This window comes from Trematomus bernacchii, unplaced genomic scaffold, assembly GCF_902827165.1.
Source record: "Trematomus bernacchii unplaced genomic scaffold, fTreBer1.1, whole genome shotgun sequence".
Taxonomy (NCBI): Eukaryota; Metazoa; Chordata; class Actinopteri; order Perciformes; family Nototheniidae; genus Trematomus; species Trematomus bernacchii.
Genome location: NW_022987739.1, coordinates 9,215,113 through 9,230,804, shown reverse-complemented (window position 1 = coordinate 9,230,804; position 15,692 = coordinate 9,215,113). Strand labels below are relative to the sequence as shown.

The window sequence follows — 15,692 nt, the reverse complement described above, 5'->3', positions numbered from 1 at the left end:
CTGCAGAAAAACAGATCTTGTGAATTTCTGAAAGCAAGCATTTATAATTACTTTTTGGATGTTCAAAGTTAGAGAATTATCTGATGGATCCACAGAACATGGTTTGAAATACAGCAGTTATCCAATGTCAATATATAATCCACTAATCCACTAATCCACTTTCTTTACAGCTTTTCCTGTTTAGGGTTGCACAAGGCTGGAGTCTATTCCAGCATGCAATTAAAAAACATCCTTACTTCAAAAAACTGCAGTTGTTGCAGCTATGAAAGCTTAGGGCAAACACAAAAAGCACTAATTACACACAGACACTAAGGAACCATTTTTTACTTAACAATAATAAACCCCCAAGCTTAATTAACTGGCAACAAAAAGGCTCTGTACCACTCTTTTCAAAACTTGGTACAAAACTTCACAGTGTAGTTTAATTCCTCGTTCATGTTATCTAAATAAGGAAAAAATAAACACAATTACTAGATTTGAATTATAAGTAAGCAATTATACATTTAAGCTGTCAAGTCTGCAATTCATTCTGCAGAATTTGGTAGCATCGAATGCGATTTGCAAAATGAAAACCTAAGGAGCTAAAAACCATAGCAATATAAATGCTCACTTTTGACTAAAGATCTTGAATTCAGCTTTATGATTGAATATTCCACTTATTGTGGAAATATATGTCTGTAGCCTTCAGGCTGGCTGGCAGAAATGAATCAGTGTCTGCACAGGCTCAATAGAAGCTCTGTGTTTCAGACAGCAGCTATTTCAGCCTGAACCGTGGAAATCTAACTTCAACCATCTGACCTCAGTTGGCAATTATCTTTATACAAAAGCCCCAAAGAAGCCCTGCTGATTTTAGCTACATATAAAGGTGTTGCTTTACACAATGATCGCAACAAAACAGCATGGTAATCACATGTTATTGTAATATTGTCACAACAGTCCAAAGCATGTCGTGATCCTGTTCAGCAACGCATTCTTAAGATGACAGTAGTGAAATGAAAGGGATGTGCTGCACCAAGAATTAAGTCTCAAAATAAATTATCTAGAAAAAAAAGATGGCACAACTACTGAAGTGCAGAGCAACAAGATGTTTTAATAGCATAGCAACTACCTTATGGGAAGATGGGAGTCATACAGCAGGCATAATGTCAGATTTTGAGCCTCTGGAGGTGTCAGGAAGTGTCCGACGCCGTGTCTAGGTGTGCCCACTTGGTAATGTCAGTGGTAATGTCAGTGATAATGTCAGTGATGTAACCGGTCTCGCCCACTCACTTTTCACCCTGCCTACAGAACTGATTTCAGTGTAGCTTAAATTAGAAGGGGAGACAGTTAACGTCGGATATGGTGCTGGTGAAAAAGCAATCCAGTTTATGTCTCTTCCAAATTACCCGTTAGATCATTCGCTAATACTCAGTTCCCCGTGCTAATGGGAAATCTGTATCAGAAGACACTGCTCGTGCAACTCGCCTAAACATAAACCAAAGTAATGTGTTTATTACTTTAAACATAGCATCATTAAGATACCGTGAAAAGCAGAGTTTCCTGTTTCCCTCATAAGCATACAAATAATATTAAAGGTCTCCTATTATGCTATTTTTAGGCATATATTATGGGTCTCAGATATATAAAAAACCAAGGATTATTTCTGAAACAGTATGGAGCTCAAATGCTTTTTCTCTTGCGGGTTTACCACAAGGTGAGTTTCTTTTTTTGTTTCCTGCTTTTTTACACATACTCTCTCAGTACAGGTTAACTCTGAGTGTTAGCGATGCTTGCTAATGTGATGACGTGATTTACGTCATATCGGACGCAAATCTGGATCAGCTCCGTTTTACCCCCGTTTTTAGAGATTTGGGTACGGAGGAAAAGATAGAGTTTTGTTTTCTGACACTTTGTGAGTTCCTTGACACACCGGGGACACATATTTATGTATAAAAGACATCAAAAAGTGCATTTTGCATGATAGGTCCCCTTTAAGTCAGTACATTTGTTTTCTATTTTTATGTTGAAATAAATTGCGTCCTCTCTTTGCAAGCTGAAGTTGCTCAAAAAGTCAACATCCACTGCATAGCACTCTCTCTGTGAACTGAGCAAATACCGGAGCCAGGTTTCCTGCCCTGTGCCAGGAATATTTGAATCTCTGGTAAACACTGTCCTCTAGTGCTCACACTCTTACACACACACAAACACACACACATGGTCCATGATTATGCTCCATGGTTGTCAATTCCAAAAAAAAATACTTATATTTCACAACATATTGTTAGGCTATTGTTATCCCTACATTATTTCTATGAAGTGTCACTTGTTGAGCTGAAGGATAATAAAACTCATCCGCTGCATTGACCGTTCGAGACTCTAAAATGTACTAATAGCTTCAATTGGACAAAAATGTGTGCAGCCATGGTTTTATTATCAGTCACACTCTCATGGCTTTTAACAGGGGATGGTATAGTCTGCCTAATGAGGCAAGTCACAATCACAGAGAGCAGTAAAGAGGAGGGGTTGGCCTGCTCCTCCTCCCCCATATTATCTGATCAATCATTTACTAATGCTTTCCACCAGCTGATTTCACATGTCAACACAAGGTCAGGGAGTCCTGATCTGCTATACGGCAGGAGGTGAATCTTGGCATTGGCTCGTCAGATTTGCAATCAGGCTGTCAAGCGGCACTTCAAAGCCCGCAGGATATTAGAGATGTAAATGGAACATAATGGTCCCATTATAATTGTGCTCATCCTGCTCAGCCTTTTGATGGAAATGTCTTTTCTCTGAGATGTGACACCATCTGGCTAAATCAGCGTAGGCAGGAGGAGCCGAGCCAGGAGTAGTTAGGACAACCAGTTTCTGTTTAGGATGCGATCATTATCTTTGGCTAGTGACACATCCAATTTGTTACCACTCAAAGTTGAGGTTTGTGCCCATGCTAGTTCAGGAGCATCAATTACTGTTCATCATCTCTTTCATCCAGATATAAAGTCATACCTCTACTTTTCAGATCTCTAAATGTAAGACAATGTAGGTTAACTGTTCAATACACTTGACATGTTTTAGCAAAGAGCACAGAGGCAGTGAACTTTAAGGGCATGCTGGTGACATTGTGTGCTGATATCTGCAAACAGTCCTGTTGGGAGAGTTGATCAAACAAACAGAGCAGGTCATACAGACCTTGTCAACATCTGTCTCTTTCAATAGAAACACTCCAAAAAGGGCATTTATGATTCAGTTTGCTGAATCCAAAACTCCCCAACAACTTTTAGTATTGTGACAATCAAATGGGATATTATGAGTATAACAGGACCTTAACAAAGACTATTTGTTTGTCAAATTGGCTGGTAGAAAAGACAAAGCTGCAAATTGGATTGTGTTTTGTTTCCACTCCATCTCTTGTTTATTGGAGGAAATGTTTTGCCAAATATGAGTGCTTCTAGTTAGTATCAGACACAGTTGACATCCTTTCAGGAATCCTGAATTGCTAAGGATGTCATCAGTACTGCTGATCATTGACTGAAAAATGGTATGCAATTGTTCTTAATGAGCTCCAAATGACCTCATATAATGCTTTACCATATATCAAGGATTTGCTTCTTAATGATATAATGCTAAAAGGTCTATGTATCTACAATAAGGCTGCTTTATGGTCTCTCTTGGTGCATTCACAAACATAAACTAAACTGGATGGAGACTCAATAAATGTTGTTATGGCTGCTCCGCATTGTAATCACTGATTGAACACAACACTTGAATGATCAAAGGATCAAACAGAATCAGCGCAATAGAAAAACAAACAGGTTTGGGTAAGTCCAGTATTGTGAGGGCACAATATTTCAGGATATAATCATGAATTTGCACAATATTTCATCAAATGAGAGTGTTCAAATATTAACCGGCTTTCAAATGAATAAATCAGGACCTTTACAGGTTATTTCCAACGGGTGATATCTGACAGATTACTGATGCATCTTTTATGATCTTCACTTTCATCAGGGTGGTGAGATTTTGGTCGCAGCGTTATCTCTGTGAAAGAGACATCTGGCTCCCATCTGGGCTTTGTTGTCTTTCTGCAGCACAAAGCATATTTTAAAAAGCAAGCAAAAATGGCACAGCAATTTTGCTTGCTTTTGCACATCTGCTTTGCAAAGAAATCTGTCAACACATCCACTGCTGCACACACAATTACACAGTATTCAAAGAGAAGCATTTTTTTATTTATTTCTGCCTTTATTAAACATTGTAGAGAAGAATTTGGACATGTGTTGTACCCACTCAGCTACAAAAGTGTTTCAAAGCACAGAACAATTTGACGAAGATCCAATTAAGTCTAATCAGACTGATTTTATATAGCCCACTTGTTATTATGCCCATCCAAAGCTGTCTATTGTTGTGTTGCTGTTGTCCTGTTGAACCTCCTGAAAACAGACAGGTGGCAGTGGAAATGGAATAGCATGGCGGAAGACTGTATCCTAATGAAAACACAGAAAAAAATACACATCAATGTAAATACAGCAGCCAATAAAGGTTTTGCATATAAATATAGGTTGTGAATGTTTCCTTAAATACCTCTGGGAATTCAATATGCACATCCACGCTGTCTGCTGAGGTGACAACAACTGATGCAGACACCTCCTGCTTGGTATTTCTCTTAAATTGTTGGTTGAAACCGAGAAGCAGAGCCATGCCGGGGACGTAGCTTTCAATTCTGGGAGGGACACAAAATAAGTTAATGAAAGTATTTTAACAACACTTGCCAGTATGTGTCATAATTGTAAAACACAGAACATGTTCCCATTGTGCTCTGTAAAGAAAAGTAAGTAAACCAAGTTCCTCTATCCTCCTTCATCAGCTCAGTCTCCTCGTCATCCTCACATTTAAATCTTCCTCGTACAAACGTCCCCTTTATTCCACTAAGGCTCACCTTTTGCCGATCTCTGCCATGTTTCCTGGGACCCTGGTCCAGTGTATTTTGGCCTTGAGAGTTGGTTTGGAGCCAAGCAGGTTGCATTTTGCAGCTCTCATTGACATTTCATAGGATTGACATTCAACTCCCCATCTAATGTGTGCCTAGACCAAACACAACAGATCAATCATGAAGGGAGTCTCTGCAAACAAGAGACTTGGTTGCAGCCTACTGTAAACACTTGCACTATGATAGAATACGTCAAACGGACCATCAGTGGTATGGTTAAACATAGGATTTAACATACAGTGTATATGTAGCGAGTGCATATAAATTGATAGGCCAAAAATACAAATATGTTTCCATGTGTCAGGCAGGTAAGAGGAACCTTCACACACTTAAAGTACAGAAGTTTTTCATATTCTAAATGTGAGAATTGATGGCTTTATTTGTCCAGTTTAAGAAAGGGCAATAAATAGTCATGGCTGCTGGATAGTTGGTTCACATTTTTTGAACATGTTTTAAAGGATAAGGTTAGCAATCAAATATGATTGTATAATCTTGTCTTCTCCTGGAATTTGCTGATAATAGCAAAATGTAAGGATTAGACATCATTTTTGAAACTTTTGTTATTTTATACCGTCAGATAATAATTTAAATCAATATTGTGTGTTCAGTATCTACCTTTGCCTCAACCTGGGCACTAACAGAGGTGTCCACGCACATCTTCCAGTTGGTGTCCTCCCCGACCTTGGATATAATCAGCTGGGTGTTCAGGGTGTTTGCCTCGGGGGTGTAGTAGAAGGCAGCGTCGTACCCCTCTGGCTTCTGGTTGCCGCTCATGGCGAAGGCTTTGATATTGTACACAGCTTCAGGTGTTGAGTTAGAGGCCTGTTAAACAAGAAAGAAAGCAGTCCAGTGCATCATGTCGAATAAATGCAGAATATCTATCATCTTGTGTCATGTGTGGACTAGCGAAATTAAACAAAATGAACAAATATTTTACTATATAACTTTTTATGAGTTTTTGAATGCAGACAAGTAACTGCAGTCTTATCATGGACCACTTTGTGTTGTGGTGAAGCTATCATGAATCCTTAGCACCGGTGAAACATGTGACATGATGACACTGCTCATCGCCTATTTTTAGGGTGGATCTCTGTGGAGCATGTTTAGCATACTTCCATTACCTGGGCAGGAGCCCTGAGATCAGATCCTCTTTCACTTGAGTCTGAATCAGAGGACAGACGTACTCTCTGGATGGCTTCCTGTAAACACAATCAAGCAACAGAAGAATGTGAATGGATAAAACACCAGAGCAGGTGCACAGATAATAACATTGCACGGGTAGCCAAATACCTTGGAAAGCCTCCTCAGCGTCTCCATCAGTTGGCGTGTGCTCGCTGGGGGTCTGCTAGGGTCGGCATTAACCTCAAAGTGGATTTTGTCAACAGCTTTGATTCCCTGAGCTGATAAAAAGTGCACAGGCTACATCAACACAGGGTTAAAAGAGGGAAATGTATAGAGGTGACACAATGACATGAACACTTGTACAATCGAAAGCAATGCTTTGTCTGATACAGCTTTAAAAACAATGATAATAATGCAATTTTTTTTTACAAGAATTAAACGAGCAATGTGCAAGACCCACAATCATTCAACGAAGTTACAGTGTTGTGAAGACGTCTTTGTGGCTTTTTGCAGTGGTATAAGGAATATAACATGCTATCAAAGCGTGCAGAGAAAATATAGCCACAGTAAACACATAAATGGCTAATGTAGAAAACTATAGGCCCCTACACATTAACATTTTTAAATACCAGTCGTATTGTGACTGGATCTGTTAGATTGATAAGATACAACAAGATAAACCTTTATTGAGCTCGATAGGGAAATCCAAGTCTCATAGCAGAAACAGTAAAAGATAGATGGATGTTGCATTGCAAAGGTTTTTCCTTTCTTTGGAGCAGGTGGCTCAGAGTGACACACTGCAGCTTTAAAGCGGATACTATTTAAACTCGCTTGCTGAACTCCAATGTTTAACTCGCTGCATGTAAGTTGAGCATCGTGTCCCCTAAAACTGCAAACATATTTGTTAAGTTCTTCAGGCCCTATGTACGTCTGTGATGTCTTTTGATTGCGCAGTCCTGTGTGGTGTAATGTGCGTACCTGGGATTACTTTGAGTGCCATGCGGGTGTATCCCAGGAAATAGTACAGGGGGTATTCCTCATGATAATACTCTCTCCTCAACTCAGACTCCACACACACTCCAGCTCCATATATGCTACTCTCAGCACACACTTTGGCTTTTGGATACCAGCTGTTTCTTGTTGGGACCTGTTGGATTGGATGAAAAAATATGAATCTGTTTTGAGTTCTGTGAATCTTAATGAGTTTATCTCTAACAGTAATCTGGTAACGGTGTTGACGCTACCTGTTCATACTCAGACCTCACAATTGTGGGGCCCATCCGGACCAGCTCATCATTGGAGTCAATGGCGTTGGGCATCATTGGAGTAATTTTAGCCAAAGCTAGATCTTCAATGTTCCTGGAGACTGCATACACATTAGAGCTGTTGGTTTAAAGGGAAAATAATGATTGTTACATTTATGCAAATTGGCTGATTTCTGATTAGCATGTCCAAAACTCAATCTATAGCAAAAAGCACTATCCATAGAAGATGTATTTGATTTTAATTCATAGTGTTATGGTTTGATTTAGTTACATTTTGATTCAGTATTTAAAGCTATTTAAAATTAAAAAAGTGAAACAAAACAATAAAACTCATATATTTCAACATAAAAAAGTGTATTATTGTTTGAAGACTGTTTTTGTCATAATTCCCTCCCCCGCACCCTCTGTTAAATATTGCTGTGAAAACAGCATTTTTTTGCTTTTTTCTCCAAAAACTAAAAATATATATAGACAACAATTCAACACACTGTGGTATTGTTATACATTTGCTTGGCCCAATACAAATGTTTACTGAGTAGAGCTTGTTCTACCTGTATTCCTGGCCGATTTCAATATGTATTTGTGTTGTTAAGTGTAACATTATGAAAAACAAACAAAGACTGAGTCCCCTGGACATGTCGATAGTGCGTTTACAGAATAAATCATCCCATAAATGTATGTGTGTGTATGGTGTACTGAGCAAGTGTTTGTACAAAGGAGAAACTATGATGTTATGCTTGATGTAACAGTAACACCTACCTGACTGAAAGGAGTTCAACCTCTTTTTTGCATAAAGGGAAGTCAAGTTCGAACTTCCTTTCTCTGACATTGATCTTAGCAGAAAAATTCCACGGGATAGCAACTGGAGTCTTGCTCTTGAACTCAGTTCCACACTGGAACAGCTCTGTGTTGATCCCATAGAAAACCCAAAAGTCCTTTGTGAAACTAAAAAAAGAGGTTAATTCAGAATGTGTTACTTCATACAACAAACATAATTCGATTGTAGGCTCCTGTGACCATTTTGAAACATGATTGAAGTGTTAATTTAAATAAAATAAATATTAAATATGTACCCAATAAAACCATCAGTCTCCAGTGAAATGTCCGAACTCAACAGCTCTCCAAGACTTTCGGTCAGTGGTGGATTTACTGCAGCTTTGGCTACACAAACAAATATGAAGTTTTAGTCATTTATCAGTACCATGTTGACTTGTAATGTGGTCCTGTATGTAGTATATGACTTCTCACCATTAACAGTGATTCCATTGATGGTTTTATAGTATTTGCTAATCTCCAGTGGGAGACCCAGGGTGGTAGCTTGGAAATAGCGAACCTCAAAGATTAAGAATGGCTTTGTGCGATGCCATGACACTCCTCTCTGCAGATCCTCGATGGAAGCCCACAGAGGGCTCCCTTTGCGTGCAGACGGTCTGACAACCTGCAGGTAGGATCACATGAGAGCAGCATATAAATGGTGAACACATGGGGCTTTTGTTGACCAAGTCTACTACAAATCTCAATCAAACTCTCACATTGATGATGTTCCGAATCATTTCTTTGTCCATATCAGCAAAGAACCACTCTTGTCCGGAAGCGCGTGCAAAGGCAGTAAGGACGGGCTTGTCATTTGGCATAATTTCCCAGTTTTGAAGCTGAAAATGACCAAGCACAATAACAAGCATAATGGTTAACCAAACAAATAAAGCTACAGTAACTGTGCTGCCTTTAAGTGTCATATTGATATACTCACCACACTGTAAAGAGCCTGGAAGTCACCTGAACCAAGATCTCCTTTAAAGCTTTGTTGAAAGTTTCCGAACAGATACTTAAGTCCGTGAGCATTGATACCCATCTGCAGCATGGACAAAAAAAGTTGGTACTCACGATTGGGAAGCTGTGTTTATCTTAAAAGAGAGTTTCAAACTATTGCGCCGTACCTCCAGGAGCTGCAGGATTCTACCAATGAAGTAAAACTTTCCTTTCATCATGATTTCAGTAGGTAAGATGTTTGTAGCACTTTTCAGCATGAAGACTTCTGTGGCTGTACCAATGAGGAAATCATCTGTTTTGGTGGAGAAAAAAAACAAGTTGTCATGCAACGGTTTCACAGAAGTCGAGATATATTCACTCGATTGTTTCACGTTTGTACTAGTGGTCTTTAAATGTGATGGAGCATGTGGTACTCTTTGATTTGCCTGTTGTCTGTAGTGTTTAAAAACGTGTGTCATAATGGATCCCTTGTCATTTAACTGCAATACCAAATCTACCTATGGGTACAAATAAATAACCTGAACCTGAACCTAATCTGTATTCGAGCATACCATTAAACCAGTCCATGCGCATTGCTTTGCTGTAGTGATAGCTGAGACGACCACATTTAGGGGTCAGGATTTTCCTTGCTACGTTGCAGGCTGTTGAGCTATTGTAGAGAACACAAAGGCAAAACAATTTAAAACAGGAGAACATTGAAAATGATTGAACAACATCTGTTCATTGCTGCTTTGTTTTGCTCACAGGAACTGGTTGTTTGGAGTACTGGATCTGGCAAGGCTGCTCAGGTAGGAGTATGCAAAACTGACAACATGGAGGTCTTTTTCCTCCTGCAGATGCATAGTCACTATGGACACCAGAGCCAGTGATGGTTTGGTGTCAAACAGGATCATGAAGGCCAGCATGCGTATCTCTGTGGCAAGGGTCTTCTGCAGGAACAGGCTCATGGTGATGTCTTGGACCTGAAAACACAAGTATTTTAATGATCTGGAGTCCAGAAGACAGCACATTCAACCATTCGCTGTTTTCAATTTCTGTTCTATTATATAAACTAACAATGAACCTTAAAAAGTCAGATTCACTGTGAATGCTGTTGATGTAAGAGTGGAGAAGATTATGAACCTCCACAATGACAATAGCATGAATCAGACGTGCAATTTCACATGATTTGAAGAATGAAGAACATTTGCCATGCTTTCCAGGAATAGAATAGAGTTAATGGTAAATGGACTGCATTTTTAAAGCACTTTTCCAGTCTTAGCGACCACTCAATGTGCTTATGAACACATGGCAGCACTCACCCATATACATACAGAGGCATAGGCTTCCATACAAAGTGCCATCAACATACATTCACACACCATTGAATGTGTGCCATGCCATTGTGAGCAATTTGGCATTCAGTATCTTTCCAATTGCTTGATGTCAACATTACCGCCTGAGCTATGTGTTATTGTTAATCTGCATTTGACCTTATCAGACAATGACATTTTCCACTTGACTATGGTGGTCAGAGCATTCAATTATCATAAACATGATTTATATAAAAAACTTGCCTAGAGACGGAGGTGGGAAGAGTACAAATACTTTGTTACTGTACTTAAGTACATTTTTCTGGTATCAGTACTTTACTCCACTAGTTATTTTTCTGACGACTTTTTACTTTTACTTCTTACATTTTTAAAACAAATACCTGTACTTTCTACTTCTTACATTTTCAAAACAGGTTTGGTGGCGTGATCATTATTATATAGAGTCATTGCCTGCCGATTGATTTTAACACAATCCGTGTATCCATCATTTCCTGGTCTTCTCTAAACAAGAGGGACCAATGAAAACGTTGTCATTTTGCCGTTGTTCAGCATCAAAACATTCATTAGCTAACAATGACATGATTGTTTTATTAATATAAAGGGAGGTCAGTTACTCTTTAAAACAGATGGTAGTTATGGGTACTTTTTACTTAAAGGTGGGGTAGGTAATTTTGGAGAAACCAGCTCGAGTGCGCTAGAATTTGAAAATACACAACCGTAAAAAATCTGCCACTTCCTTACAGAGCCCCTCCTCCAACACACACGAACGCGCACATGACCAATGAGGGCACGAGATAAGTTTGTGCACAGATGGAAGGCTGACAGGCAGGTAGGCCATCCAGTTATTTTAGCCAGGTCGGCTAAAATGATTGGTCGTGCTTTTTACAGTACTACGGTTTCCACAGATGACATATTTTTATGGATTTTTTGTCAAAGCATTTAAGATATACATTGCTATCGGGATGTTAAGAGCATTCCATGGAATATAACAAAATGTGTATCTCGAGCCGGTTTCTCAAACGTACCTACCCCACCTTTAAGTACATTTCGAAGCCCATACTTGTTTACTTTTACTTGAGTACAAAAGTTTAGTCAGTACTTTTAAACACGAGTATCTGTACTTCTACTTGAGTAAAGTGTGTGTGTACTTGTACTGCCTAGAGATATGATGAATGAGAATGAGAACATTTTTCTTTCATTCCTGCGTGGTATGAATAGTTACACTTTGAGGGTCTCTGGCAGCTATGAGTCTCATGGACTGCACGGCAGCACTCAGCACTCGGGGGGGCAGATCCACAGGGTTCGCAGCCACTCCAGGGAGGAAACGCATGATGGTCTTAATGCTGCCGGGATGACCTGCGTTACCCAGAGCCTTCAGAGCGAGGACCATGTCCGCAACGTCACCCTTCCTCAGACTTTCCACGGCCATGTCCAGCAGCGGCTAATACAGATGTTAAACAAATATGCAGACAGTTGTCACAAACACTTACTGATTACGTTTGTATTTTACACAAAGATAATTTGCTCAATTACTACACAGCAATCAATGTTCTCATCACGTACAAAATTAATTTGTGGCACAAAGTGATTCATTCCTCTGTTTGATTACCTGAACAGCAGCAACAGGACAGGGTGTGTAATAGTTACAGTGCTTGTACACCAGAGAGCCGTAGGAGAGCACCACGGTGTGCCACAGATTGATATTAGATTTACTGAAGGGCATGTTCAGGAACATCTGTGAAAAAGATACATTTGAACATTTTCATCTGGTTTCATTGCATGGTATCATTCTCCAACATGCAGACATATTAGTATTAACTCACTTTAGCCATCTCAATCAGATCAGGAATAGCCTGCAGATGGTTCATGGACATTAAAAGGGTTTGCCAAGCTTCAACTGCAGAAATATCTGCAGCCTGGAACCTTGTTTCCAAGAACCTCAGGATTCGTGCATCGCTGACCTCAACCACCATGTCCAAAAACCAACGTCTAAAAATAAGTTAAAAAGGGAGAAAATTGATAAATGGTTAGATACTTAAGATTAGAATTATCCTTCAGATGAAATGATAAAAGTGTGAAGGACACGCTCACTTGTCAAATTTGATTGCACTTGTACAGGATGAAATAGAAGGTGTTGGTGACAGCCTAAATTTCAATGAGCGAGAAGGTCTCTCTTTAACTCATCACTTTTCTGTCATCATGCTTTTTATAATAATAACCCACTCAGAGATAATGTGCCAAACTCAAGCCCTTCTGAACTAAGTAGAAGGAAGCTCTTCAATTAGATTGCCTTGGACTATATTTTGCTCACCATCCGATAATATTATAATCAAGAGCTTGGCAAATGCTTATTTATCTAGGAATTTCAAACCTTATAACCGGTTCACACTTCCAATACATCAAATACAGCAGCTTGGTCATTGGCCGTATGCAACTAAGATGCCAAACATGGCCATTTTTTTTTATTGTAGTAGAGAAGGAAGTCAAATGACATAATATAATAGCAAAAAAGCACTTAGGATGGCAGGTAGGTCGATCCAAGTTCACAATACAAGATGACATGACACTTTATTGATGAAACAAAAATAATGCACGGACATTTGGCCATGCAAAAGACACAAGTGACAGTGACGTCAATTTCAAACCCCCTCAAATGTGATGTGTCTGCTAACATGCCTTTAAAATTGGCCACCAAATAAAGAAGTACTCACCTATGCTCTTCATTTCCAGACAATTCCATCCACATGAGTTCTAAGCCTTCATAAGGCGTCACTCGCAGCAGTTGATAGACCTTTATAGTGTCCTGAGATGTATCGCTGTCCACCTGGTAACGGTTAGCCTCCGCCAGATGCTTGATCATCTCTATAGCCTGTAGGGCGCCAACCCACAACATGATTACTTGATCAGTGTACGCAGCTCTAGAATAAGGTCTTCTGTGCAATCATTTATATATTTATCTATTTTCATTCCATTTTAGGAGTAATAGCACATTTTTATTTCAGTAGATAAAAAATAAATAAAAACATAATTATAATTAATAAGAATGAAACTGATCTAATTGAGGCTGTTATTCTATGTTTATTTTGGATGAAACTTAGCATAGCCAGTGATTGGTGCCTCTTTTTGAATACATTTGATGAATGTTACATAGCAGCAGGATATCATAATTACCTTTGGGACTGGGTCGTCCAGGTTTTGCATAATAATGGGGATATTAGCTTGTGCATTGAAAAACTTGTAAACAAGGCTGCCCTTGCTTTCCATTGGCCCATATGTGACGGCGCTCGCTGTGTCAGTCACGCCTAAAAGCACCATTTCCTTCCTGCAGGAGAAGTTATATAAAGCAGAACATGTATGGTAAACAAACATTGTGGATGTGCGGGCATGATGTTTAGATATTTGCGTGTCTTACGTGGCCTGCATTTTGAAACTGCCACCTTTCACGTTGAAGGGAGTGAACTGTTGTTGCTCCAGGCCATGAGCCCTGGTAATGAGACCTCCCTCTGCTGTGGGTTGGACTGTGTAAAGGTATCTCAAGGTGGTAATGACAGACTCCCCTCTCTAGATTGTTGGGCACACACACAAAAAAGCACTGACTTAAAGGTCACCTATTATGCTTCTCCTGTCTTTTGTACATAAACATGTGTCCCCTCTGCGTTAAGAGATTCTGAAAGTTTCAGGAAAAAAGATTCCCTCACTTTTTGTCCTAATCCATTTATATAAAAAACCTGTCTGAAAATGAGCTGATCAGATTTTGGCCACTTTATGATGTCATAATGATGTTTTGGCTTGTGTAACCATTAGCCAATAACCAACCAAGTTAACCCCCCCCCACCTTATTATTACATGTCATTTGTTAGACGCTTTTATCCAAAGTGACTTACATACATTCAGTACTGTGGACAATCCTCACAGGAGCAATTTGGGGTGAAGTGTCTTGCCCAGGGACACAATGACATGCTGACTGCAGTGGGACTCGAACTTGCTATCCCCTGATTCGAAGTCCAGCACACTACTCACTGAGCCACAGCTTCCCTTATCAACTGAAACTCCTCCTAGAGCACCATTGTGTTCTTTTTAACCAAATATCTCTCAGAGGGGCGTGGGGAGTGGCTCCTTATTTTCATCTAAAGTAACAGACAGAGAATCAGCACTTTTGAAACAGGGCTGAAACAGAGGGGATTATGGGATGCTACAATGCAGGATCTGTTTGGTATTTGGAGCCAAACACTTCAGAGACATGTTTTGTATATATCTGAGACCTATAATATATTGATGAAAAACAGTATAATAGGGGACCTTTAAGTCTGTCCATTTATAATAGTAGAATCAGATGCATTTGCAGTGAGACAAACAGACCTGTTTGGAGTCTTGGTCGAGCACAGCGGTAGCCATTCCGCTGAAGATGGCCGCTTTCTCCTTGCAGTTACTGACATCCACAACCTGAGTGATGTGCATGTCCTTTGTGTTCACATCTTGTTCAGTTGCATAGTGACTCTGACACATGCCATGGATGCTAGCCTACAAGCAAAGGATAAATCAAACCAATCATTAAGATATTTTCCTCTTTTATGACCTTTGCACTGATGCTGAGGCGCAGCGAGTAGTTTATCTGTCAGCAGTGAGTCACCTCTTCAAGCTCATAGATCTTCTGTGTTGTCTTCACAGTGACTTGGAACAAATCCAGGATCCCTCTCACGATGTTGACAATAATGTCAGGGATCTCAGCAGAGGTGCGGATGTCACTGACGTGCCCACCAACGTAGTTAAACATGATGGGTTTGACGAGCTGGGCAGCGATACGCTCGGTGAGCTTTGGGGAGGCCTTGAAGCTGCTTTTCCCCAGGACACCGTTGAATTCCTCGAAGACCAAATCTGAAACCTTTGAACCAGAGATGGAAAAGAGCAGGATAAATGCTTTGAATAGTCACACAATTTGTAGATAATAATAAAGCGTTTTAACTCTTTATGTCAAATAAAACACAGGTGACACTTGTAATAAAACTAAAGTTGACAAGAACTGGCATCTGTTTGTACTATCTCAATAGATAGGTAAAGCTATCTTTAATATAATTCTAATAAAGTTTAAATGCAGCATGTGTTTATGACGGAAAGATGACAAAATGGTACTTGAAGGTGACTATTTATGCATTATAAAAGATACATACATTGTTTCAAAACAGTTCAAGATAAATGAAGAAATAGGAACGCTTCTTCATTAGGTGATATGCAAAGATTCCTACCTTTATCTAAGGCCAT

The 15,692-nt window shown here is 39.5% G+C and overlaps 1 protein-coding gene across 1 annotated transcript; it reads right to left on the bottom strand.

Annotated features, from left to right (window-relative positions):
• Positions 1 to 4,197: 4,197 nt before the first annotated feature.
• On the bottom strand, positions 4,198 to 15,281 carry vtg3 (vitellogenin 3, phosvitinless). The gene is made up of 24 exons (XM_034147300.1): positions 15,064 to 15,281; positions 14,793 to 14,954; positions 13,846 to 13,994; positions 13,605 to 13,755; positions 13,145 to 13,302; positions 12,257 to 12,422; positions 12,043 to 12,168; positions 11,656 to 11,874; positions 9,865 to 10,082; positions 9,672 to 9,769; positions 9,288 to 9,412; positions 9,101 to 9,202; positions 8,883 to 9,002; positions 8,599 to 8,788; positions 8,424 to 8,511; positions 8,110 to 8,295; positions 7,330 to 7,468; positions 7,064 to 7,232; positions 6,254 to 6,363; positions 6,085 to 6,162; positions 5,579 to 5,785; positions 4,913 to 5,058; positions 4,558 to 4,696; positions 4,198 to 4,460 (listed from the first exon to the last, which is right to left on the bottom strand). The coding sequence occupies exons 1-24, from the start codon at positions 15,205 to 15,207 to the stop codon at positions 4,353 to 4,355; spliced, it is 3,498 nt and encodes a 1,165-aa protein (XP_034003191.1). The 5' UTR covers positions 15,208 to 15,281; the 3' UTR covers positions 4,198 to 4,352.
• Positions 15,282 to 15,692: the final 411 nt, after the last annotated feature.

Bases quoted from the DNA above. Each gene is read 5' to 3' on its own strand.
- vtg3 (XM_034147300.1), bottom strand. From the start codon at position 15,207: ATGTTTAACTACGTTGGTGGGCACGTCAGTGACATCCGCACCTCTGCT. The intron at 12,169-12,256 runs GTGAGTTAATAC...TCTTTTTCACAG, and splicing joins ATCTGATTGAGATGGCTAAA to ATGTTCCTGAACATGCCCTT. The intron at 9,413-9,671 runs GTATGCTCGAAT...CCACCAAAACAG, and splicing joins GCGCATGGACTGGTTTAATG to ATGATTTCCTCATTGGTACA.